This window comes from Panthera pardus, unplaced genomic scaffold (genome assembly GCF_024362965.1).
Source record: "Panthera pardus isolate Hobbes unplaced genomic scaffold, ASM2436296v1 HiC_scaffold_21, whole genome shotgun sequence".
In the NCBI taxonomy this organism is placed as follows: Eukaryota; Metazoa; Chordata; class Mammalia; order Carnivora; family Felidae; genus Panthera; species Panthera pardus.
In genome coordinates this window covers 21,293,150-21,320,198 of record NW_026526777.1, presented here as the reverse complement: position 1 = coordinate 21,320,198, position 27,049 = coordinate 21,293,150, and the positions used below count along the sequence as shown (strand labels likewise).

At 36.9% G+C, this 27,049-nt stretch overlaps 1 protein-coding gene across 1 annotated transcript in view; it reads right to left on the bottom strand.

Annotated features, from left to right (window-relative positions):
- The window catches only part of CDC73 (cell division cycle 73), a 133,578-nt gene extending 107,494 nt beyond the window's left edge, over positions 1-26,084 (bottom strand). The window contains exons 1-7 of the mRNA XM_019465589.2: positions 25,915-26,084; positions 22,963-23,068; positions 20,007-20,076; positions 14,245-14,307; positions 14,110-14,162; positions 9,967-10,055; positions 329-545 (exon numbers count right to left, since the gene is read on the bottom strand). Of these exons, the coding sequence (XP_019321134.1) occupies positions 329-545; positions 9,967-10,055; positions 14,110-14,162; positions 14,245-14,307; positions 20,007-20,076; positions 22,963-23,068; positions 25,915-26,045 (729 nt within the window). The 5' untranslated portion in view covers positions 26,046-26,084. The remainder of the gene's footprint in view (positions 1-328; positions 546-9,966; positions 10,056-14,109; positions 14,163-14,244; positions 14,308-20,006; positions 20,077-22,962; positions 23,069-25,914) is intronic.
- Between the last annotated feature and the right edge of the window lie 965 nt (positions 26,085-27,049).

Here is a 27,049-nt window from a genome sequence, read left to right as displayed (position 1 = left end):
ATTATTTTAATGACCACACAGCTGGCCATCAATATTCCCTGTTCATTAGAGTAAACCAAAAACCTTATCAACAAGAAAACTGGGCTATTCTTTGGATTTACAATAGAGGAGTAAATCAAGGACTTGCACTGTGATTCAGACTTTCATCACTTTCTTATATACTACGATGGAATAGTAAATATGGCCACTTAGAAACCTGTATTATTACTGACCTTTCGAAGATAAAACCTGAAAATTGCTAATAGCAAATTTTAGCCAATTGTCTAACCAATCACAAATTAGATACACACACACTCACTCTAATGAATGAGTGAAATACTTTAATTACCTTTCCTGTGCTCTGTAAGATAGTTGTTCGTGTCCTCCATACTCTCTCTCTGCTGACAATATCTCGTGTCACATCCACCTCAGCGTCCACAAAACTCCTCTGTTTGAGGGCAGTTATATCATCATCTAAATCAGTCTTGATAGTAGATCTTTTCTTAGCCATAATTTTGGCTTTGATTGCAGCAATTTTTTCCACTGACATAGCTTCAGACAAAGACCTGAAAGCAATTTTTTCTTTTAAAATTTTTACAGCAGGATCTTTTGAACACGTCATAAATATATTTTGTTACACTTATAAGTTCCTGGTAAAAATGCCTTAAGTGGCAATAATTAAGATCTTATCTAAAACTTACATACTTGGTACTTAATAATCACGTTAAGATCTATAAAAAGTCCATGTAGAAATATTACTCAATGAGTAAATCAGTAATTTCTTAGAAGGATCAATGCAGAAGAAATCTTCTCATGTGTTTAGCTCTTCCCCCCAGAAACGGTAGAACCCATTAATATAGGTGCTTAACATTTTCTCAGACTTTTATTTGCCAATGCCTCTCCATCCACAGAAACTATACACACATACACAAACATATGCCACCATGCCAGGGCGGGGGGGGGGGGGGGGGGATGGTGAGAGAAAATTTCATTCTGTAAAGAATTCAAAGCTTAGCTTTTCCCTGAAATTCATTTCAAGGTTTCAAACTTACATGTCATAATGTATAACATACCCATTTTACAGGTGATGGAGATTTTTATATGCCACATAAACATATACTCCTTATACTATCTGAAAGATTAAACCATATTTTGCAGTTTTCTTTTTCCTTCCTTTACTTGATTTTCAAGTAACAGGCAAAACAGCAAACAGGGGCTATGTTTGGAGACTATAAGAAAAAGACTTAACACAAAGTATAAATTTCATTAAGATGATAAGTTCAGTGTCTTTTTTTTACAATGTAAAATGAGAAAAAGAGTTAAAAAGGGTTTGGGTACCTTAACAGTTGACAAAATTATTATTCTAATCACAAGATGACAGTCTTGAAATACATTTAAACAACATCTGGAAAAAGGACAGGAATTCCTGCAGTTTTAAATATGGTAGTATTATATACTACACTAGTTAGTTTATATAAAATATGAAGGTACTTTATAGCAGATGCTCAACATGCATCTAGTATTTGACTCATTTTATATAATGCTGTGCAATTTTTCCTTATGATCTAAAGCATACCAGTATATCTTGAATCAAATGCAAATACTTTCCTAAATTATAATTAAAGTGAATTGAACTTTCAATCACTGGAGTTTTACTTCCACCTAAAATCAAGGAGCAAAGACTTGATTAACCCTCCTGCTTCGAAACCAGTCAAAAATACATTAAAGAGTAACTTACTAAATACCTGGTATCAAGCAGTAAGAGACCATGATCTATGACAAATGAAAACAAGAATAAGTGAGCCCTATGAATGCTGCAGTTTACACCCTTGAAAGTTTCCAGAAATGGCACAGGGAGGAGAATCCGGGCAAAACTAAGTGGATTACCTGAGCTGAGAAATGGAGCTGAGAGTCCAGCAAAACCAAAGTGGCTGGAATTCAGAGGCCTAAGTACTGGAGAAGAAAGAGCTACACTGAAGTATACAGTATTCCAGGAGAATACTGATTAGCACAGGAATATGAGGAAATAAAAATTGGGTATAGAAACCAGCCAAAAGGATTAAAGGGAACAATGCCCAGAGCTCACAGAGGGTAAAGATTAGTTCCTGTTCCCACAAGCAGAATGAAAACCTCACACCCCTGGGGCAGTAGGTACTCTGAATGATCGTGTACAGGCAATGGGTGGGGAATAATTATCTTAAGTGAACGCTGCTCACATAACAAATCTTAAAACCAGACACAAAAGGAACAAACTATTTCCAAGTGATTTTACTATATCCCAAAACAAAACTAAAGAAAATTTAGGAAAATTCAAAAACAATTATAAATTGACACAGATGCAGGATTAGCAAAGACATTAAAATAATTATTGTAACTCTATTCTACACATTCAACAAATTAAAGAGAGACATGGAGTATATATTTAACCAACTTATAGAGATAAAAAAAATATGATGGATACAAACATATCACAAATATAACCACAGAAGAAAGTTATTAAACTATCCAAGTGAATAGAAAAAAAGAACCCAAATATGTGAAAAAACAGAAATTTTCTCAATTCAATAAAAATTATGAACAAAACATTCCCTGAAAAAGCTCAATGGGCCTCAAGCACAAAAACCATTAAGAAAACACCAAGTTATGGGACAATTAAACAGCTCAAAACCTGTAATAGAGAAAACTTTTAAAGTAGCCAGAGGAAAAAAAGACACATTTCATTAAAAAATTTAAAAATTTAAAAAACACTGATGATAGACTTCTCATCAACAACAATGTAATCAAGGAGACAATGGTACATCTTTAAAGTAGAGATGGACCTGACTTACAACGGTAAGTAACTTACAATTTTTCAACTTTACGTGATGCAAAAGAGATATGCATTCAGTAGAAACCATGATCCAAATTAACACATTTTCGCAGGCTAGTGGTATGACGCTCTCTCGTGATACGTGCAATGGCAGCAAGCCACAGCTCTCAGTCAGCTGTGCGATCACCATGATAAATAACTGATACTTAAGATCATTCTGTACCCATCCATCTATTCTGTTTTATACTTTCAGTACAGTATTCAATAAATTACATAAAATATTCGGCACTTTATTATAAAATAGGCTTTATATTAGATGACTTTGCCCAACTGCAGGCTAATGAAAGTGCTCTAAGCATATTTAAAGTAGCCTAGGTTAAGCAATGACGTTTGGTAGGTAAGGTGTATTAAACGCATTTTGGGCTTATGACATTTTCTACTTACAATGGGTTTATGAGGATGTAACTCATCATAGTCAAAGATTTGTCCTTAAGAGGATATAACTTAAGAATTTTATATCCAGTCAAAATCCTTAAAAAAAAAAAAGGCAAAATAAAAACTTTTTTAGCAATAAAAAAGTTGAGGGGCACCTGGGTGGCTCGGTTAAGTGTCCAACTTCAGCTCAGGTCATGATCTCACAATCTGTGAGTTCAAGCCCCTGCCTGGGGCTCTGTGCTGACACACAAATCCTCTTCAGATCCTCTGTGCCCTCTCTCTCTGCCCCTCCCCAACTTGTGCACATGCACACTCTCTCTCTCAAAAACATATAAACTTATTTTAAAAAAGGTTGAAAGAATTAATCACCAGCAGGTCTACATAAGAAGAAATGTGAAAAAGAGTCTTTCAAGAATAGAAAAAAACAGGTTAAGAGGATCTGCACAAAAAAATGAAGAACAATGGAAATGGTATCTATAAATACATAATATTTTTTTCTTACTTAAATCTCTTTAAAAAAGAACTCTTTAAACAAGAACATGCATACATCTAAGTATTTTAAGGTACCCATATGATATATGAAGTAGCCTAACACTTGCAGGTAGACTGTGATGCTATAAACCACACACAGAAAAAGTCCTAAAGCAAACACTAATAACAAAACGTAACTAGTAAGCCAACAGATATAAGAAAAAACAGAATTATAACAAATATTCATTTATTCCAAAAATAGGACAAAGAAGAGACCAATAAAAAATAAGCAAAATGAACTAAAATTAACCATATCAATAATCACACTAAGTATAAAAGATCTAAACACAAAAAAGGCACTTAAAACTATAGACAGGTTGAAAGTAAAAGGATTCCAGTTTTCAGGATGAAGAGAGTTCTGGACATGGTTGCACAACAATATGAAAGTACTCAAGACTATGAACTGCACACTTTAAAACAGTTACAATGATAGGGGTGCCTGGGTGGCTGAGTCGGATAAGCGTCCAACTCCTGATTTTAGCTCAGGTCATGATCTCACTGTTCATGAGTTGAAGCCCTACCTATCTTGGGCTCTGCACTGTGAGCACAGAGGTTCTCTCTCTCCCCTCTCTCTCTCTGCCTTTATCCTGCTTGCTCTCTCTCTCAAAATAAACAAACTTAAAATTTTTTAAATAATAAAAATAAAAAAATAAGTTACAATGATAAGTTTTATGTTATGTGTTTTTTTACCACAATTTGTTTCAGAAAGTAAAAGAATAAAGAGATATCATAAGCCAAAAAAAAGCTGGAGGAGCGTCTAGGTGAATTATGAGAAAGTAAATTTTTTCAACAAAAAATATTGCTAGGGATAAAGGTCATTTTATAACGATAAGAAGATTCGTTCATCAAGAGAACAGAATGCTAAACATTTACACCTAATAACAGAGCTTCAAAGTAGTCAGAGAACAAAATCTGATAGAAATGCAAGGAAAAATAGACAAATCCACAGCCAAAGAGTTCAATAATTCTATCTTGATAATAATACAAGACAGAAAATAAGGATATAGAAGACTTGATTAACACTATCAACAAAGTTGACCTTCCTGCCCATTGCAAGACACTGCAAAATAACAGCAGAATAAACATTCTTTTCAAGTGCCTACAGAAAAGACCATATTTGGGGCCAAAAAACAAGTTTTAATACTTATCAAAGGATTCAAAGTCATATAAATATAACCATACTTTGTAATAGACTGTTTGAAATAAGTAACAAAGATCTCTAGAAAACCCCAAATATTTGGAAACTAAACACCTCATTTAAAAACAATCCATGAGTCAAAGAAGAAATCACAAGGGAAATTAGAAATTTTGAACTGAATGAAAATGAAAACACAACATACCAAAATATGAGATGCCATGAAGGCAGTACTTACAGTGGAAGCTGAAGTTATTGATTTTCCTCTAAGAAACTATAAAAAATAGAGCATATTAAACCCAGAGTAAGCAAAACAAAGTAAATCATAAAGATCAGAACAGAAATTGAAGAATCAAAAACAAAGGGAAAAGAAAAAAAAACTAAAGAGGAAAATCCCAATCTGATTCTTTGAAAAGATCAATAAAATTGATCAATTTTGGTTGGACAATAAAGAAACTAACAGAAAACACACAATTGCTAACATCAAAGAATGAAAGAGGGGACATCATTATAGATCCTAGACAACATAAAAGGAAATTATGAACAACCTTACGACAATAAACTGAACAATATAGATGAAACGGACAAACTCTTTCAAAGAAACAAAGGACAGAAAGAGAAAAAAGAGAGAGGACCAGAATAAACATATAACTATTAAACTGAACATGTAGTTGAAAATCTTATGTGAAATAAATAAAAATAAAGAAAACTATAGTACAGACGATTTTACTAATAAATTTTCCCAAATGCAGGAAGAAATAATACTAATTCTAAACAAAGTTTTCCAGAAAATTGAAGAAAAGGAAATACTTTCCAACTCATTCTGAGCTGGATTATCTTGATAGGAATTATCTTGATAAGAAACAAGACCAAGACATCGTAAGAAAACTACAGACCTCATGAACATAGGTACAAAATTTCTATATAAATTTTTAAAGTATAGTTCAATGACATATAACAAAAATACATCATGATCATGGTAAGCAACTAGTGAAATGATTATTAACAACATCCCCCTCTCGGCATTCACACTCGTGTAATCCTCTTCCTATGTGTATGTGTGGGCTAAACCTTGCTTCTAAAAATTAAAATGCTGTACAAGTGACAGGGTGTCACTCCGAAGATTTGGCTATAAAAAACTTCTATCTTGCTTGACAGCTCTCTTCCACTCTTACTTGCTCACTCTGATGAAGCAAGATATAATACCGTGAAATATTCTATGGAGAGACCAAAAGTGGCAAAGAACGAAGAGAGTCCTCTAGATAACATCTGAGGAACTGAAGTATTAGTCTAACAACCAGTAAGGAACTAAATTATGCCAACAAGCACATGAGTGTGCTTGGAAGTAGATCCTTCTCCTATCAAGCCTACACATGAGAACACAATCCTGGTCAACACCTTAATTGAAACTCTGTGAGAGGCCCTAAAGCAGAGTCACTCCAAGACTCCTGACCCACAGAAAGCTGTAAGACAATCAACATACTTTCTGGGGCACTTGGGTAGCTCAGTCAGTTAAGCATGTGACTCTTGTTTTCAGCTCAGGTCATGATCTCATGGTTTGTGGGTCAGAGTCCCACATCAGGCTCCATGCTGACAGCACAGGGCCTGCTTGGGATTCTCTCTCTCCCTCCCTCTCTCTGTGTCCCACCCTTGCTCACTCTCAAAATAAACTCTAAAAATAAATAAACATGTGCTGTTTAAGCCACTATGTTTCAGGTTAATTTGTTATGCAGCAAGACAATAAAATAATGAAGTAAAGGGGTGCCTGGGTGGCACAGTTGGTTAAGTGACTCTAGATCTCAGCTCAGGTAATGATCTCAGTTCGTGAGTTCAAGCCCCAAACTGGGCTCTATGCTGATGGCGCAGGGCCTGCTTGTGATTCTGTCTCTCCTTCTCTCTGCCCCTCCTCCACTTGTTCCCTCTCTCAAAATATATAAACTTAAAAAAAATAAAAAATAAATGAAGTAGAATTAATCCATGAAAATGCAAACATCAAAACATTAATTTACCATATTAACAAAAAAGAAAAACTACATGATCAATTCAGTAGAATCAGAAAAAGCATGTGACAATAGCTAACGTTCCTTCCTGATAAACTATCAGCAAACTAGGAACAAAAAGATACTTCCTCAACCTGCTGAAGGCTATCTAACAAAAAAAACTAAGCTAACATGCTTAATGGTGAAAGACTGCTTTCCCCTAAGATGAGGAATGAGGTAAGAATGTCTAATCTCACTGCTTCTTCAACATCAGATTAATAAGCAATTAGTGAGTCTAGCCAGTGCAATAAGACAAGAAACATAAGGCATCCAGTTTAGAAAGAAAAAAAGAAAAAAGAAAAAAAATGTATTTTATATGTAGACAACATAATTATCTATGTAGAAAAATTAATGATAGCTACAAAAAAGTTACAAGAACTAATCAATGAGTTTAACATGACTGCAGGATACAAGATCCATACCCAAAAATCAACTGTATTTCTATACTAGCAGTAAATCAAGAATTGATGTATTTTTAAAATATCACTTACAATAGCACCAAAAAGTATGAAATACAACAAAAAGATGTATAAGACCTATACACTGAAAACCATGAAACATTAAAAGAAATTAAAGATCTAAATACCTCTCCATTACTAGAAGGGAAAATAAGTACATCTTGTTCATAAGTCAGAAGACTCAAATTTTTAAGATAGCAATTCTCAAATTGGTCTATAGATTTAATGCAATCCCAATCAAATCCCAGTAAGTTTTTTGTAGGAACTGACACGTTAATTCCAAAACTCATGCGGAAATGCAAAGAACCTAAAAGAGCAAAAACATCCTTGAAACAGAAAAACAAAGTTGGAAAGCTAACACTATCTGATTTTAAAACTAATGAAACAGTTTGGCACTGGCAAAAAGACAAACAGATGAACAGTATAGAATGGATCCAGAAACAACTGATTTTTTACACAAGTGCAAAGAATTAACTGGACACCAGTAACACTGAAACTATTGAGCGCAACTGGCACAAAACTGAACTTCAATACCTACATCGTAAAAAATGAATGAATTTTGAGCCATACTGTGCACCCCATTCAAAAATTTTAACTAAAGGTAGATCACAGACTTAAATGTAAAACCTAGAGGTGCCTGGGTAGCTCAGTCAGTTAAGCGTCTGACTTCAGCTCAGGTCATGATCTCGTGTTTTGGGAGTTCAGGCCCTGCATCAGGCTCTGTGCTGACAGATCAGAGCCTGGAGACTGCTTCAGATCCTGTGTCTCCCTCTCTCTCTCTGCCCCGCCCCCATTCGTCGTGCTCTCTCTCAAAAATAATTTTAAAAAATAAAGTAATAATAATAAAAATAAATACATAAATGTAAACCCTAAAATTAAAAAAATTTCTACAAGAAAATACAAGACAGTCTTAGGTGACTTTGTTCAAGCAAAGATTCCTTAATTACAACACCAAAAGATAATTTACAAAAGAATGCACTGATAAATGAGACATCACAAAAATTAAAACAAGCCGCTCTTCAAAAGGCAGCTAGAGAATGTAAAGATAAGTCACAGACTGGGAAAAATACCTGCAAAGCCAATGTCTGAAAAAGGACTTCTATCCAGAACATACAACAAACTTACAAAACCCAATAATAAGAAAACAATCCAATGCAATAAAAAAAAAAAAAATGGACAAAAATTTGAACAACCTTCACTAAACATGATATAAGATGGCAAATTAAGCACACAAAAAGATGCTCGTAATTTCATTAATCATGAGGTAAGTGCAAGACAAAATCATAATGAGATATCATCTCATACCTTTTAGCATGGCTAAAATTAAAAAGCCTGATCACACCAAGTGTTGGCAAGGCTGTGAAGAAAGTAGGACTCATATATTCATGGTAGAAATGTGAAATGGTATAATCACTTTGAAAAGTCTGGTGATGTCTTAAAAAGGTAAATCTAAAACAAAACACTACATGACTCAATCATTCCTCCTCTAGGTATTTACTCAGTAAAAATGAAAACTTATGTCCATAAAAAACTTGTATATAAATGATCACAGCTTTAGCTGTAATAACGAAAAAACAGCAACAAGTAAAATGTCCATAAACAGTTGCCTAGGAAAACATTGTTACACCTATACAATGGAAAAAGAATAAACTACTCACCAATAATAAAGAATGAACTACTGACACATTCAGCAACATGGATGAATCTCAAAATAATTATGCTAAATAAGAGGCCAGACCACCAAAGAAGTATATACTACATAACTCCATTTATACTTAACTCCAGAAAAAAATTAATCAACAGATCATTGGTTTCCTGGAGAGGGAAGGATGTAGGGACAGGTAGAAGTGTGGAATCATAAAGGTACAGAAGAAATTTATAGCAGTGATGTTACATTCATGTTCTGGATTATGATGATGGTTTCACAGATGTATACATATGTGAAAGCTTATCAACAAATATGCTTTAAATATGTGCAGCTTCCTGCCATGTTAACCATCTTTAATAAAGCTTTTAAAGACCCGCATTGAATTTTTTAGTTTGGATAGAATTTCCAAAGCACTATATTGTGCCAAGGAAAAATTATGAAGGGATTCTAATTATAGTAAAATTCAGGGATAAACAAAATAATACCACAAGCCAAATCTAGCCATGCTAATTCTCTTATGAACTAGAGCAATCACAGACTGCTTTCCCTACCACAAGCATTAAATAGATGCAAAAAAAAAACCCCACATGACCTTCAAAGCCAAAAGTATTTAATACGTGTCACTGTACAAAAAAGTTTGCTGACCTCTGCTATAAATCAACAAGAGATCACAAAATAAATGAGTGGCTTGGTTATGGAGTAATTTTAAACAGGAAAGATCAATGTGGTAATAGTACCAAGAACAAGGCTTTCCAGAAAGCATCATTAGCTTTCAATCTCCCCTACCATAAAATAGGCTCACACATCATCTTTTAAACTTAGGGCACAGAAGCACGTAATAAATGCAAAAGGTAAAATTAACATAGATGGCATATTAATATCTCTTTTTCCATATACACTTATACAACACTTTCTACTAAAGAAAATCTTACCTGATCTGCTCAGTCTGTACAATCCCTTCTTTGTGACCCTCCAAACGAGCAGCCAATCTTTCTTTATCAAGACGCACACACTCTTCATCCTGAAAATAATCGCTGGTTAGTGAATATTCTAAATTTTTATTTAACTTTTATTTATTTTGAGAGATAGTGTGTGCAAGTGGGGGAGGGGCAGAGAGCGAGGGGGACAGAGGATATGAAGCAGGCTCTGTGTTGACAGGCTGACAGCAGTGAACCCAATGTGGGGCTCAAACTCACTGTGAGATCATGACCTGAGCCGAAGCTGGATGCTTAACTGACTAAGGAACCCAGGTGGCCCTTTATTTAACTTTTAGAACAACAAAAAAAACTATATGTAACTTTTCTTTACATAAGTTCCTGCCTATAACTTTCTAGGCATCACTGGCCTTAAATCAACTCAACTTTAAGATTACTTTTAGTTACATAAATACAAGTTGGGGGGGCACCTGGGTGGCTCAGTTGGTCAAGCGACTGACTGATTTTGGTTCAACAGGTCATGATCCCAAGGTGGTGGGATCAAGCCCTGCACCAGGCTCTGTGCTGAGTGTGAAGGCCTACTTAAGATTCCCAGTCTCTCTCCCACTGCCCCTCTTCCCTGTTTGCAAGCTCTCTCTCTCCCTCTCTCAACTAAAATTAATGAAAAAATAATGATAAATAAGTAAATATTAGATGACTGATTAAACTGATCACTGATTAAACTGTAGAACTGATTAAAAGCTTACCAAAGAACTTCAGCAACTTTTTTTTAATGTTTATTTACTTATTTTGAAGGAAAAAGAGACACACAGAGAGGGCAAGTGGGGGGAGGGGCGGAGAGATGAGAGAGAATCCCAAACAGGCTCCACACTGTCAGCCTGTCAGATGGAGCCCAACACAGGGTAGGGCTCAATCTCACCAAGCCTGAGATCATGACCTGAGTCAAAATCAAGAGTCAGACGCTTAAAGGGCGCCTGGGTGCCCCAGTCACTTAAGCAGCAGACTCTTGATTTTGGCTCAGGAGTTTGAGCCCCAAGTCAGGCTCCTTTGTGTGCTGCCGATGTGGGGCCTGCTGGGGATTCTGCCTTGCCCCCTCTATCTATCCCTTCCCCGGTTGTGTTCTCTCTTAAAAATAAACTTTAAATTTAAAGAGTCAGATGCTTAACCAACTGAGCCACCCAGGTGTTCCACAGCAGCTTTTTTCTTCCTATAATGTAACACAGCTACTTTTATTCATAAAAATACACCACAAATAAATTCCTTCTCTTCAGAAAAGTTGATTAGTAAATTTTATGAAAAGCCCTCACCACAGTCAAAAATTTCATTTTGGAGCTAGTTTTTTGCATCTGTTGCCCCAGGTCGTAAATCCATCAGCATTTCTGATGACAGGAAGTGTAACTTTAATGGTTTTCAAAGCATGTTCCTCGGAACATTAGGCTTTTCCTACAAACTGACCCATGGGACACTGCTCTGAATTCAATCTTGGTAGCTCAGCTTTTTTCTAACCTGCATGTTAGAATTTCAGGTAAAATTTACTCTGAAATATGTTCATTTAAAACCAAAACTTGATTGGGGCACTTGCACGGCTCAGTCGGTTAAGCGTCCAACTTTGGCTCAGGTCATGATCTCACGGTTCATGAGTTCGAGCCCTGCATCTAGCTCTGTGCTGACAGCTCAGAGTCTGGAGCCTGCTTCAGATTCTGTGTCTCCCCCTCTCGCTGCCCCTCCCCCACTCAAGCTCGCTTGCTCTCAAAAATAAAAACATTAAAAAAAACAAAACAAAACTTGATCTAGTTCACTGCCCACATTCAACAAATGAGACAACTGAGGAAATGAGTCAGTGTTTATGGCTAACAAAATATGATATTGTATAAATCGCGATCAGTATACTCAAGAGATCTAAAAAGATGCTCTGCTCCAATTCATGCTCTATTATTAACCTATCATTTAAAACAGACATATTGCTGACATGAACACAAAGTATTTTAGCAAACTGCATTAAATTTTAGACATCTGTAATGAAGGTACAGCACAAGGAACTCAAGTTCCTTAGGAAACTACTGATTTTAAAGACAACTGCAGCCTAGACTTTAATAAGTTCAGAATCTTTGCCCTCAAGGTTTCTCTCTCTGAGCCTAGTGCCTTGCAGGTTCCCAACATACACGCAGTGAACTAAAAACTGTTAATGTAACATAACTGTTTATGTAACTCTTTTAACTCTATAAATACTCCGGAAAGAATTTTATTATGCTATTTCTTGTTGATTTTCAAGTTAACGGTATCCAGGCAAATCAGCATTTCTGACATGTTCAATTGTTTTCCAAATAATTAAAACTGTAAATTTCGGGTTTTTCCAAGTAATTAGTATCTTTAAATTCACTCATTTTGTTCACAGTGGGTCCCAATCTTCCTTCATACAGAGAGAACAGGTGGAAACTCATTTTACTGCTACAAAATTTGTAATCAGTATATATAGTGGAATGGCTAGGAGCCAGACCGTCTAGGCTCTATTCCGGGTTCTGTGAACCTCAGCAAGTAACTTGTTCCGTCTGAGGTGTTTGCTCATTGATGGCATGCACAAGACTGCCAACTTCAGAAGGTTGTGGCTTAGGATTACACAAGCTAATATAAAGTGTACAAAACGTCACCCAGAACAGATTAGGAACAATGAGCTAACTATCATTACTATCCTTAACTAAAATACCATGTCCATGTCTCAGAGTTTGCTTAATGAAAATTACGTTGTTTTAAAATTAATTAATTAAAATTACACTGTTTCAGCATCAAATTTTGTCAATGAATATATAAAGATTACATGTCGACAACTCTGTCCCTTTAACAGTTACCTTTTTATCCTTAATTGTGGATGCTCTGCTGTTTATGTAGTAGGCCAAAGGTACACCTGTTTGATTTTTATACAAGTGTGAAAAGAAGAGTTATGGTTCCTAGTAATGTTAAATTAATGATGACTACAAGTGTTATTTCCTATACTGTTAATTGGTACTCATTTCTCAGATTTTAAGTGTATCTCTAGTACCTAATCTTCCATTTGCACTGGGTTTTATATGTAACTGATCTGAGACTTGTTAAAAATTTTAAATAAAGAGTCTTATACTCGTATAATTAAAATTTCCAAGGCTTAACTGTCTTATGCTTCTTTCTAAAATTAACTGAATTTCTCATACAGCTTCTATTTCATGTGAACTATCTTTATTTACCAATATTAGTATTCCACTGCTGGCTAAGCATCCGACTTTAACTCAGGTCATGATCTCATGGTTCATGAGCTCGAGCCCTGCATCCGGCTCTCTGATGACAGCTCAGAGCCTGGAGCCTGCTTCGGATTCCGTGTCTCCCTCTCTCCGCCCTCCCCCGCTCATGCTTGTTCTCTCTCCCTCTCAAAAATAAATAACGTTAAAAAAAAAAAAAAAAAAGAGTACAGCAAATTCTCATACCATGTTATTCCAGGGATAGGCAAACTACAACCCAAAGGTAGGCTCACCATCTGTTTTATAAAATTTTACTGAAATACAGTCCTGTCAGTTCATTTACGTATTGCTTATGCCTGCTTTCACACTATGATAGCAGGGTGGAATAGCTGAACAGAAACTAAATGGCCCAAAAAGCCTAAAATATTTACTATCTGGACTTTTACAGAAGAAATTTCCCAACTCCTGATGAAGCCCAACATTTTCATCAAAGAGGCAAAGAAAAATAAAGTGATATGTCCACCGCACAGTTTGTACATAAAAGATCTTTTTTTTTTTTTTTTTTAAATGTTTGTTTATTTTTGAGAGAGACAGAATGCGAGCGGGTTGGGGCAGAGAGAGGGGGAGGCACAGAACCCGAAGCAGGCTCCAGGCTCTGAGCTGTCAGCACAGAGCCTGACACGGGGCTCGAACTCACAAGCAGTGAGATCATGACCTGAGCTGAAGCTGGACGTTCAACCGACTGAGCCACCCAGGCGCCCCTGTAAAAGATCTTAAATTATACCTCAACTGCTATTAATCAAACACTCATAATACTACAACAATTTTTCCAGAAAAAAACTCCTAGGACTACTATGAAAAAGAATTTGTATTCATATACAATCTCAATTTTGTAACACTACGATTCATATTTAAAATAAAATTCCATTACCTCAATTCGTGGTTTCTTTGCTTCTGCTAAAACTTCATCTGCAGCTCTTTTGACTTTGAAAAAAAAAAGAAAAGTAAATATATGGTTTTGGAGTAAGTTTTTAAAAGTTCAATATAAATACACAGCAAAACATACCTTGGGTAGATCGCTGAAGACCTATTTCTAGAGGGGCACTTCTGTCTATGCTTGCTGATGTTGCTGAAGATTTAAAAAGATTTAGGTGAGAAGCTCAATATTTGAACACATATACTAGACATTATTACAAGTAAAATGCTCAATATTTGTAATTTCTTACTTTATATGTATAATTTCCTAAGGGGGGAAAAAGTTTTAAAGCAGCTTTGTAAAACAGTTTATTATAAAAGACTAATTTATATTTAAAAGTCTTTAAAAGACAAATTATTTTTAACAATTTAGCTTACAAATTACTGCGATGACTGAAATTAACTGGTCACTTCAAAGAACATATACTCCATTACCACACATGTACATAAAATGTATCTAAACATAAATACATATCCATAGGAAAAGGTTTTTTTTTAAGTTAGCATTCACTTCAAAAATGCAAATTTTAGTTATTCACAATTGATAGAAAAAACACTGCAATTACTTTTTTTTTATTAAAAATTTTTATTAATGTTTATTTATTTTTGAGAGAAGAGAGACAAAGTGTGAGCAGAGAAGTGGCAGAGAGAGAGGGAGACGCGAAATCCAAAGCAGGCTCCAGGCTTTAAGCTGTCAACACAGAACCCAACGTGGGGCTTAAACTCACGAACTGTGAGGTCATGACCTGAACCAAAGTCAGACGCTTAACCAACTAAGCCACCCAGGCGCCCTGCAATTACTTTTTAAATTAAGTCATTTAAATTGTGAAAGGTTGAAAATAATGCAACTAGTCCCATCCACCTAGTTCCCACCACCCTACATGACTATTTAAGTCTTGAGTGTATCTTTCCAGAGGTTCTTTCTGTAGATACAAGAAATACAAACTTACGCTTTTATTCCCCCCCTTTTAAATTTTTTTAATGTTTATGGGGGGTGGGGAGGAGCGCAAGAGAGAAAGGAGAGACAAAATCCCCCAAAACTGTGAGATCATGATCTTAGCCAAAACCATGAGTTAGATGCTTAACTGACTGAGCCACCTACATGTCCCATTCCCCTTTTTCACATAAAAGATAGCATACTATATACACTGTCCTGAACCTTTTTTTTTTTTATCCTAACAAAAGAGCTCTAGCATACTGATATGTGGAGCATTCTTTCTTTTTAAAGCTACATAGCATTATCGATATAATCAGGAACCGGTTCTTTCAAATAATTAATAAAATTGAAAACTCCTAGCCAAACTTAACAAAAAAGGAGAGGACTCAAATAAATGAAATCAAGAAACAAAGGAAACATCACAATCACAACTGCAGAAATACAATTATAAGAGAATATTATGAACAATTATATGCCAACAAATAGGGCAATCTGGAAGAAATGGATAAATTCTTAGAAACATATAAACTACCAAAACTGAAAAAGAAATAGAAAATGTGAACAAACAAGGTGCCTGGGTGGCTCATTTGGTTGCGTGTCCGACTTCAGCTCAGGTCATGATCTCACAGGTCGTGAGTTCAAGCCCTAGTTTGGGGCTCTCTGCTCTAAGCACAGAGTCCACTTCAGATCTTCTGCACCCCCCTTTGCCCCTCCCCCGGCTGTCACTCTCTCAATAATAATTACAAATTTTTTTTAATTAAAAAAAAAAAACAGAAAATTTGAACAGACCCATAACCAGCAAAGAAACTGAATCAGTAAAAAAAATCTCTCAACAAACAGTCCAAGACAGGGTGGCTTCCCAGGGGAATTCTACCAAACATTTAAAGAAGAGTTAATACCTATTCTTTCAAAAAATTGAAATGGAAGGAAAATCTCCAAACTCATTCTATGAGGCCACCATCATCTTGATTCCAAAACCAAAGACCTCACTAAAAGAATGACAGACCAATATTCCTGATGAACATGGATGCAAACATTCTCAACAAGATACCACCAAATCAAATCCAACAGTACATTAAAACAATTATTCACCGTAATCAAGTGGGATTTATTACTGGGCTGCAGGGCTGGTTCAATATCCACCAATAACTTAACATGATACACCACATTAATAAAAGAAACGATAAGAACAACATGATCCTCTCAACAGATGTAGAAAACGCATTTGACAAAATACAGCATCCTTTCTTGATAAAAACCCTCAAGAAAGTAGGGATAGAAGGAACACACCTCAATATCATAAAGGCCATATACAAAAAAGAACCACAGTTAATATCATTCTCAATGGGGAAAAACTGAGAGCTTTTCCCCTAAGGTCAGGAACATGACAGGGATGTCCACTCCTACATCTGTTGTTCAATACAGTACTAGAAGTCCTAGCCTCAGCAATCAGACAACAAAAAGAAATAAAGGCACCCAAACCAGCAAGGAAAAAGTCAAACTTTCACAGTTCACAGAAGACAGGATACTCTATATGGAAAACCCGAAAGACTCAGACTCCATCAAAAATTTGCTAGAACTGATAGATGAATTCAGCAAAGTCACAGGATATAAAATCAATGTACAGCTATCTGTTGCATTTCTATAATCAATAATGAATCAGCAGAAAGAGAAATCAAGGAATCGATCCCATTTACAATTGCACCAAAACCCGTAAAATATCTAGGAATAAACCTAACCAAAGAAGGAAAAGATCGGTACTCTGAGAAATATAGAACACTTATTATGAAAGAAACTGAAGAAAACACAAAGAAATGAGAACTATCGCATGCTCATGGATTGAAAAACAGACACTGTTATAATGTCTACACCACCCAAAGCAATCTACAAATTCAATACAATCCCTATCAAAATACCACCAGAATTTTTCACTGAGCTAGAACAAACAATCCTAAAATTTATATGGAACCAGAAAATATCCCAAATAGCCAAACTAATGTTGAAGAAAAAAAAAAAAAAGCAAAGTGGGAGGCATCACAATTCCAGACTTCAGCTGTATTACAAAGCTGTATTCATCAAGACAGTACGGTACCAGCACAAAAACACACACATAGATCAATGGAACAGAATAGAGACCCCAGAAATGGCCCCACAACTCTATGGTCAACTAATCTTCAACAAAGCAGGAAAGAATATTCAATGGAAAAAAGTCTCTTCAACAAATGGTGTTGGGAAAACTGGACCATGATGAAACTGGATCACTTTCTTACACCATACACAAAAATAAACTCAAAATGGATGAAAGACCTAAACATGAGACAAGAAACCACCAAAATCCTAGAGAACACAGGCAGCAATTTCTTTGACCTTGGCCATAGCAACTTCTTACTAGACACGTCTCTGGAGGCGAGGGCAACAAAACCAAACGTGAACTATTGGGATTTCATCAAGATAAAAAACTTCTGCACAGCGAAGGAAACAATCAACAAAACTAAAAGGCAGCCTACAGAATGGGAGAAGACATTTGCAACCGAAATATTGGATAAAGTGCTAGTATCCAAAATCTATAAAGAACTTATAAAACTCAACACCCAAAAAATAAATAATCCAGTTAAGAAATGGGGAGAAGACATGAACAGACTTTTCTCCAAACAAGACATACAAATGGGAAACAGACACATGAAAAAATGCTCAACATCACTTATCAGGGAAATACAAATGAAAACCACAGTGAGATACCATTTCACACCTGTCAGAATGGCAAAAATTAACAACTTAGGAAACAGCAGGTATTGGAGAAGACACAGAGAAAGGGGAACCCTCTTGCACTATCGGTGGGAATGCAAACTGGTGCAACCACTCCGGAAAAGTGTGGAAGTTCCTCAAAAAGTTAAAAATAGAACGACTCTATGACCCAGCAATTGCACTACTTTAAGAATAACCACTCAATAAGTGCTTGCTGAATGTTCAGAGGACAGTACAGAAAGATAATACTCTTGAGCATGGTCTTTCCATTATGCAAAAGACTCCATGCAAATCAGTATTACTGTTAAAGTCATGGAACTCAATATGTAACAAGACAGCTATTAATGACTTAAAGGTAGTAAACACTCCAAGAAAGGTTACGACCAAACAGTCTCATACTGATTTATTCATACTATCATATGATTATATCAATTTATTCATACTCACCAATTTATATTCTATTAATTGTACCAACTTATAATTTTATTCATATTCTTTAAGACAGCAAATTAATGATTACTCACTTATACAGGTAAGCACCTAGTATTAACCACTGTTCTAAATACTGGGTATTTAACAACTACCTGCCCCCTTAGAGTTTACCCTCTAGTGGGGCAGACAAATAATATATAAGTAAACCAAGATATAATTTCAAGTCAATGTAAGGGATTTGACAAAATATAAATTAGGAAGATACTATACACAGATGAATGTATGTGGAAAAACAACACTATCTTCTTTTTTAGAGTGATAAGTTCTTTCTGACAGATTATTAAAGCACAGATTGAGGTGGTAAAAAGTAAGACATGTGACAATGTAGAGAAACAGAACTAACACAAAAAATAGCAAGTACAAAGGCTTGAAAAGTCAGGATAGTTAAAAGAATCAGTAAGACTGGACCGTTGTGAGCAAATGAAAGTTGGAAGAAGATGAGGCCACAGATATTTAGGCAGAAGCAAAATCACATAGGTCAGGATAAGGAGTATGAGCTTTATCCTACATGTGACGGGAAGCCACCGGATGGACTTGAGCAGGTAAGTGAATCAAGCTTATATGTGTTTTTCAAAACAGGTCACTCTAGTGGGTAGGCAAAGACTATACTAGAAAATACAGAGTAGAGTACTGTGAAAAGGCTATACAACTCTAAAGGGGAAGGATGGAACATAGTGGGAGTAGAATGGTTAAGAAACTCATCCTTTTAAAGAAAAGAACCTGCTCACAAAATGAGATGTGAGAAAAAAGTAATCAAAGATTTCCCCAGGGTTTCTGGCCTCAGCAACTACATGAATGGTATGCCATTTACTGAGATGGGAACAGTGGGAGACCAGACCTATTTTGTTTGAGGGGAGAAGGGAAAGAGGAAATTGGCAGTCTATTTCAGATACATTGAATTTCAGATACCTATTAAATATCCAAGGAAAGATGTGGAGTGGATTTATAATTTGAAGCTTAGAAATAGGATGAATATAAGGAAGTAAGCAAAAGAAAATGAGAGATGGACAATGAATAGAAAGAGAACCAAAGAATCAGGTGCCCCAAATGCCAAGCTAAGAAAGGGTTTCCAAAAGGAAGCAGTCAACAGTATCTAATGCTGTTGAGAGATCAAGCAAGATACAGATAAGAGAGACCCAAGGAATGAGTAACCCTTAAGTCAGTGTTAACCACACAACAGTGATATAAGTGGGACATGAACAGGAAAGCCAAACCGGAATGGATTCAAGAGGGAAGCAGTGATATCACACAACTGTTACAAAGAATTTTGCAATAAAAAGGAAAAAAACAAACAGTACAGTAGATAGTAGGAATGGGGGGGGGGGGGGGGTCAAAAAACCATTTTTAAATGAGATCTTGCTGTATGCACTTTAAAGGGAATGATGCAGAGGAAAAAAGAGGAAGATGATGATGCAAGGCAGAAGCAATAATTTACAAAAGCAGAGTCTTTGAGAGTGTGAAAGGAAATGGAATCTACAGACAGAGAAGTGGTGACCGGTGTTAGGAATGAAGGTAGTGTATTCACCATAACAGAAAAGAAAGGAGAGCATATGCACATAGCTGCTGAAGGTTAATTTTTTAGTGGAAATACAAATTCTCTTCCCATTGCTTCTTATTTCACAGGAGAAAGAAAGAAACAATGGTTATTTAAGAGTGAGAGCAATTTAAAAATTACTCACATGCTTCACCATTGAGATATCCAAGCAGATCTTTTCGGTCAGGTCTTCTAACCACAGGAATATTTTCAGTCTGAAATCAAAATTTTTAATTAGTGATCAAATCAACAACAATTACAAGAAATATAATAAAAACAAACATTGTGTAATATCTGAATTTTATTCCAACAGATCTTGGTAATATTTATTCAGAATCTTACCTTTAAAGAACTACTAGGCTAAAAAAATCTAACCCAAGTCTTCAAAAATTTTAAGGATATTAATTTTTAATAACTTCATTCTTGAAATTCAATTAAGATACCTAAAAGATAATCATTAGAAACAATGACCAATCCCTCTTCAAAATATCAATTCCAGTCTTTTTTGTTCCCTTGGCTTACTTTAAGCATTTTTTTATTTTATTCATGATACTTTGCATGCATATTTGAGGTAATTATCTTTTTAGTCCCATTGCTTGATCATTACATGCAATGTTTCCAAAGTGCTTTCTTTTCTCAAACACAAAACAGACTTCTCAAAATATTCTACTTGAATTCTGAAATACACTAACTTAGCCATAAAAACTAAATTTTCAAAACAATAGGTATAGTGTTTAAGCATGGGAAAAAATTTAGGACATTATACAGCAAAACATTAATGTCAGTTGCTTACTTTCATGCTACATATTTCTTTTTTATCTTTGAATGCATACAAATTCTGTAAGGAAGGGGAAAAGACTAAAAAATTAAATCTGGAAAATGTACCTATTTTGGTAAAATGGATAATTTTCCTTAAATCTCCTACATTAGCCATTGTAAAGAGGTGTACTGACAAATAGAGCTGTATACTTTAGTCACCAGGTCATCTTGAGGCCATGAATTCAATGAATCCTGTAATTACCACAATTTTCAATATCATTTTTATAATGTAAACAAACAACTAAGGGGCACCTGAGTGGCTCAGTCAGTTAAGCGTCTGGCTTCAGCTCAGGTCATGATCTCATGGTTCGTGGGTTCAAGCCCCACGTTGAGCTCTGTGATGATGGCTCAGAGCCTGGAGCCTGCTTCAGATTCTGTAACTCCCTCTCTTTCTGTCCCTCCCGTTCGTGCTCTCTCAACAATAAATAAACATTAAAAAAAAAAAAAATTAAAAAAAAAAAACTATAAGAAAGCCTGGTGGCTGCAAGATTATATAATTAAAATCCCTTTGTCACTTTATATACACAATGATAAATAACCAGAATCCTTAGTAACTTCGGCTATTTATCTTATATTGTGTACTAATTACATTTCACTTCAAACATTCTGTACACACTCCCTGATGATAGAGATTAACTATATTTAATCATTTAAAATTAACCTTTTTTTTAAAGGGTAGGCTAAATTTTAATTTCTGCTAGGAGTATAAGCATTTAAGAGCCCACAGGTTTTTGTGTGTTTGTTTTTAAAAACTAGTCTACATGAAGTATCACAAATAGCTAAAAGATTTGAATTAATTTTGTTAAGTTACTGTTTCTAAGTCTGATAACATACTTCATTATTTGGTTAATAATAAATTATGGACATAATACAGCCAACTGAAAAAGATATAAGTCTACTCACACTAAAATAGGAGTTATGGGTCCAGAAAACTTACATCAGACATGGTCTGCTCACAAGAAAGGGCAAGTAGCACAGTGGAGGAAAAAAAATTTGTAGAACCCTAGAACTGTAGAATTCTGCCCTTTCAATCTGTCAAGTATTTAAGAAAAACAAAAGACTTAAATCTTATGTGAGCAAGGGTCCTAAGGTCCACAGTAACAATTACAGCCATCAGTTATAGTTATAACCATTTGCCAAGAACATAATCTCTATATATAAACCAAGAATCTGGATCATCTTTATTACCACAAAATGAATGGATATAGCCAACAATACATTCTAATTACTGCCTAATTCAGATTTTAAAGATTTAAGATGAAGTAACATAACTTCATAAAGATGCTGTTATTTTTATCCCACTATTTCCCAAATCTCAATACGTAGTTTCACCCTACGTATTATTTTTTTCTATATGTATTAAATGCTGAATATTTCCCATTCAGAAAAGCAGAGTTCAAATACTGAGATGCTGAAGGCAAGAAAAACTGAAAACAAATGAATTTATCAATAAAGTTCAAAAGAGGTTTATTAAACAGATTAAAAATTAATTTTAAAGTGGTCTGTTAGGGGCACTTGGGTTTGGTTAGGTCTCCGGCACTTGATTTTGGCTCAGGTCATGACTCATGGTTGTGAGACTGAGCCCCCCATCAGCGTGAAGCCTACCTGGGATTCTCATTCTCTTGCTCGCTCGCTCTCTCTCTCTCTCTCTGCTCTTCCCCTGCTCATGTGAACACACACACACACACACACACACACACACACACACACACATTCTCTCCCTCTAATAATAAAAATAAAGTTGTCTGTTAATCTTGATTCTGATACCCAAAAAAAGTTTTTTTTAAGTTTATTTATTTTGAGAGAGAGAGGGAGAATGAATGGGGGAGGAGCAGAGAAAGAGAGAATCCCAAACAGGCTCTAAGCTGTCAGCACAGCTTACAAACTCAAACTCACAAACCGTGATATCATGACCTGAGCCAAAATCAAGAGTCAGACGCTTAACCAACTGAGCCACCCAGGCACACCCCAAAAAAGTATTCTTGAGATCAGAGTTCTGAATATCAGGGTCCTTCTACAGGCTTATATATTTTTTTTAATATTCCTATAAATATCTTCAAAACTTCTGTTCTTGTAAACAGTGCCCACATTTTACATGAAAGTCACAGATCTAAAAACATGCAAAGATCTAATTTTGAACTTCCAGTAGGCTTTCATACAGATGAACCTTTTATTTTTTTGATTTGAAACCCATGAGGGAAGTGATCCATGCCAAATAATACCTATTAACCAAAACAAAAAAAAACAAAAAAAAATTAAGTTTTAAAATGAATTTTACTTACAGCGGCACGTCGGACATAAACAGGATGAGAAAGGTGCACATTATTAAGTAGAAACAAGATAGAATCCAATGTGTAATACTCTCTGGGCTGGCCTTCCTTTCCAGTCCTGAAATAATTAAGATTTTTACTCAATTTTAATTCAACTCCTTAGACTTGTATGTATGAATTTATATTCACTTTGCTACTCAAGAATGGATTTAATATGGTTAACAAAAATACACATAAAGTATGAAATCTAGTAAGCAGAACTGTCATTAAAGTAAAAGAACACAAAGGTAGAAAATGAAAAAAAAAGAAAGCACACCATATTCATACTCTAAGGTACTACATACTTTTTAGAATTTGGCCCAAACTTCATTCTGGTCTTTGCCAATAAAGAGAGAAACATAGTCAGTTACAGAGTGGAGAGAATCCACAAGAGAAAAACTGATTAGAAGAAGCACAACTCTAAGCTTACTAGAAATTTATTCTTTGTCTCCTAAATAAGATACTGCTAAAGAATATCCTTAACATTCTTACAGCAAACACAATAATAAATTTCAGAGGTATAATTTTTTCTTTTTAATTTTTTTTAACGTTTATTTATTTTTGAGACAGAGACAGAGCATGAACGGGGGAGGGTCAGAGAGAGAGGGAGACACAGAATCTGAAGCAGTCTCCAGGCTCTGAGCTGTCAGCACAGAGCCCGACGCGGGGCTCGAACTCATGGACCGCAAGATCATGACCTGAGCTGAAGTCGGACGCTTAGCCGACTGAGCCACCCAGGCGCCCCTCAGAGGTATAATTCTTATGACATCCCTTAAATTAAACCAATGATGCAAAAAAAATCATAATCAATTCTACCTGTGGTAAAGCAATGCTGTATAAAGGTTTATTATTTTTTTTAATATTTATTTGAGAGAGAAAGAGGGGGAGGGAGAACACAAGCAGGGGCAGGGAGAGAGGGAGAGAGAATCCCAAACAGACTCTGTGCTGTCAGTACATAGCCCAATATGTGGCCCAGACTCACGAACCGTGAAATCATGACCAGAACCAACTCAAGAGCCGGACGCCTTACCGACTGGGCCACCCAGGCGCCCAAATGCAGTCTAGAGGTGCAAGCTCTTTAACGAAACCGCATAATACTATTGCCTCAACAATATCTGTGTCCAATCTCACTCTTCCTACTACATTCTCATCTAAAAAACGTCAGCGTATTATTTGACCTCATCTGAATACAGTGCAATATAGTCAGCCCTCATCTACATTTCTCTAGCCTTCATTTCCACTTTTCCTATGAATTGACATTATTTCAAACCACACATCACTACCAGTTACTGTACAATAACACATAATATCCAGGTAATCAGGGTTTTTTTTTTTAACAATACAGTAAAGCAAAGTAATAGAACGTACTACATGCAATAAGGATAAGTATTGCTTAAAGTTCCGAAGTTGGACATATGTACATGTGCATAAAGAAATGAATAACAAAACAAAAATATGTTTAGTGGTGTAATTCACTATTGTTAAAGTTTGAAATTATTCTAAGCACCCCTTTTTCACTACTAGCTTCACTGAAATGCTATCAAAATATTTCCTTTCCAGCTCTCATGGCTTTAAGCATACAGTTCTCTGTCCTTTAAGACCTAACCCATCATGTCACCCTCAAAGTTCCTAACTCTTTAAGGCTTACTCATCTGTTCATTCATTTGTTCAAGAAAATTTGTAGCCTGTCTACACGCCAAACATATTTCTATGAAACCCTTCCTAATACCCCAAGCTAGAAGTGATTACTCTCAAGAGCCAGAATGCAATTCTTACCAAGTTATGTTTTATTTCACCTACTCTGATTAAGTTAACCTCCTCTGAGTCAGGAACCAAGGTGCTAAGAATTTTCTATTTCTCAAATTGAACCACCCTACATCCTGAGTACTTCTAAACCGTTTTTTAAAGAAAAAAGATAAATCCGTTAAAATTCCAATCAAATGTAATTCTGTCTGTGCAAATTTTTTTTGACAGGACAAAACGCAAGAAACTCAGAATGATGTCATTGCATCAACATTTCATAAAGCTAATCAAATCATAAGTCCTCGGGGCCAAAAAGCTAGAAACCAACAAACTAAATTTTCCCCAGCTTTTCATCAACTCTTCACAAAGCCCAGTGCTTCCACTCAATCAAGCAAAATGAGTATGGAAGTTCTAGCCCAAGGTTCTAATCATCCAGATGAAATACCAAAGAGAGACATATCACCTTTAAAAAGGCCCCAAACCATTATCAGACCTATCTCTAGATATTTTCCTTAATGCCTTCAATTCAAAAAGCCCCGCGTAGATCAACGTTCCAAAACATTTCTTTTTAAAACCCATTTCCTACAAGCAAACACCATCATCAATATCTTACTTAGATCTGCAAAGCTCACTCCATTTTACCAATAACTTTCTCCCTGAAGAAATTCCTGCCTTCACCTCTAACACGGGTTTTGAGGACTCTTCCAAAGTGACCAAGTCTTTTTCCCGTTCTAATCTCACATAGTTCCCTTCTCTCTACCTCAGGGAATTACGAAAGGAAAAAGAAACAGACCAGGAGCTGCAAGGGGCAGGTGGGATAGTGACAACACATGGCAGCCTCGGAGAGAAAGAAAAAACTAAACACAAAAAGACGTCTCTAGGACCGGACGGTACGCCCCTTTCTGCACCTACACACGTCGGTAAAAATGAACTAGGAAAGTCAGAAACTCCTGTGGTACCTTTCCCTTTGGCGTCCCAAAGACTTAAAGAAATGGAGATGCACCTCCTCCTATTTCCTCCTCACCTAAAAGTGTAACTTCTTTTCTTGAGAAAAACTTTTACCCAGAGACCCGTTTTTTCTCCATCCCCAAAGGGAATCGGGGGGAGGGGTTAGGAAAGAGGTCGCCTGGGGGCGCCCAACTCTGCCCGGCCAACCCCAGGCCACAGCCATGCCAGACTTACCCCCAAACTACATAGTTGGTCTTCACATTCTTGGGCCAGGAGAACTCGCCGAAGATCACTTCGTCTCCCTTCACCACAATCTCCTTCTTCTGGATGTTGTACTGTCGCAGGACGCTGAGCACGTCCGCCATCTTCCCCCCCCCTCGCCGCCGCCGCCGCCGCCGCCGGCCCCGGGCGAAGCCGCCGCCGCCGCCGCGCCTGCCTCCTTCTTCCCCTGTCGCCTCGCCCTCTTCCTCCTCCTCCGCCGCCGCCGCCGCCGCCGCGAACCAACAGCAGCCGCACTAGCAGCCGTCCTCGCCTACGACAGCAGCAGGGGCAGTAGACACCCAGGCCGCCGAGGACCCCGCGCTATAAGGCAAGGCCCCGCCGCCGGCTGCCCGCGGAGAACGCCTGACTGCGCGCCTCCAGCCAGGCCGCCGCCAGGGGGAGCCACGACCGACCAGGAACACGCCCCTCCCAGACTCCCACTCGGCACCGGGCCGAATCCCGGCCCGAAACTCGGAGCGCAGGGACACCGCGCCCACGTACGAAGCACGTACGGGGAATACTGCCGGGCGCACGCGCGCGGACACGTACCTCGTCCGTCGTACCTCGTCCGTCGTCCCTCGCAGCGCGCACGCGACCAGCGACAGGTGCGCGCGCACCTGCAAGGAAGCCCGGGAATTCTGTCCCCAGACTACGCACTGGGTGACCGCCCACCCACCTTGACTGCGGCCAAGGGCTCTCGGGCCGTTCCTTGGGCGAGAGTGGAGCTTGGCAAAAGGTTTCCAGAACGCTATTACCTTCCCAACTAAAGGGAACCCATTAAATGGCCTGTAGGTCTTAGTGATCCGATTAAGCCCCTTTAGAAGGGTGAGGTTTTGGACGCGGGGTACGGTTTGGGGGGTTGTTTTTTTGTTTTTAGTGTATTCACGTAGTGGTAAAGACCTACTCCGGAGGAGACCAATCCCGGGTATCTGTATTTGTTACGTGCTGCTTGACCTTGGACAAGATACATACCTTCTTACAGCATTAATTGGCTAGTGGAAAAAAGAACTTAGTATGAGAATAAGATGAAAGAAAGCATCTAGCAAATCAACAAAATATCGTAAATGTTGATCTTCCACTTCAGTTCCTTGGATGATGACTTTTTCCA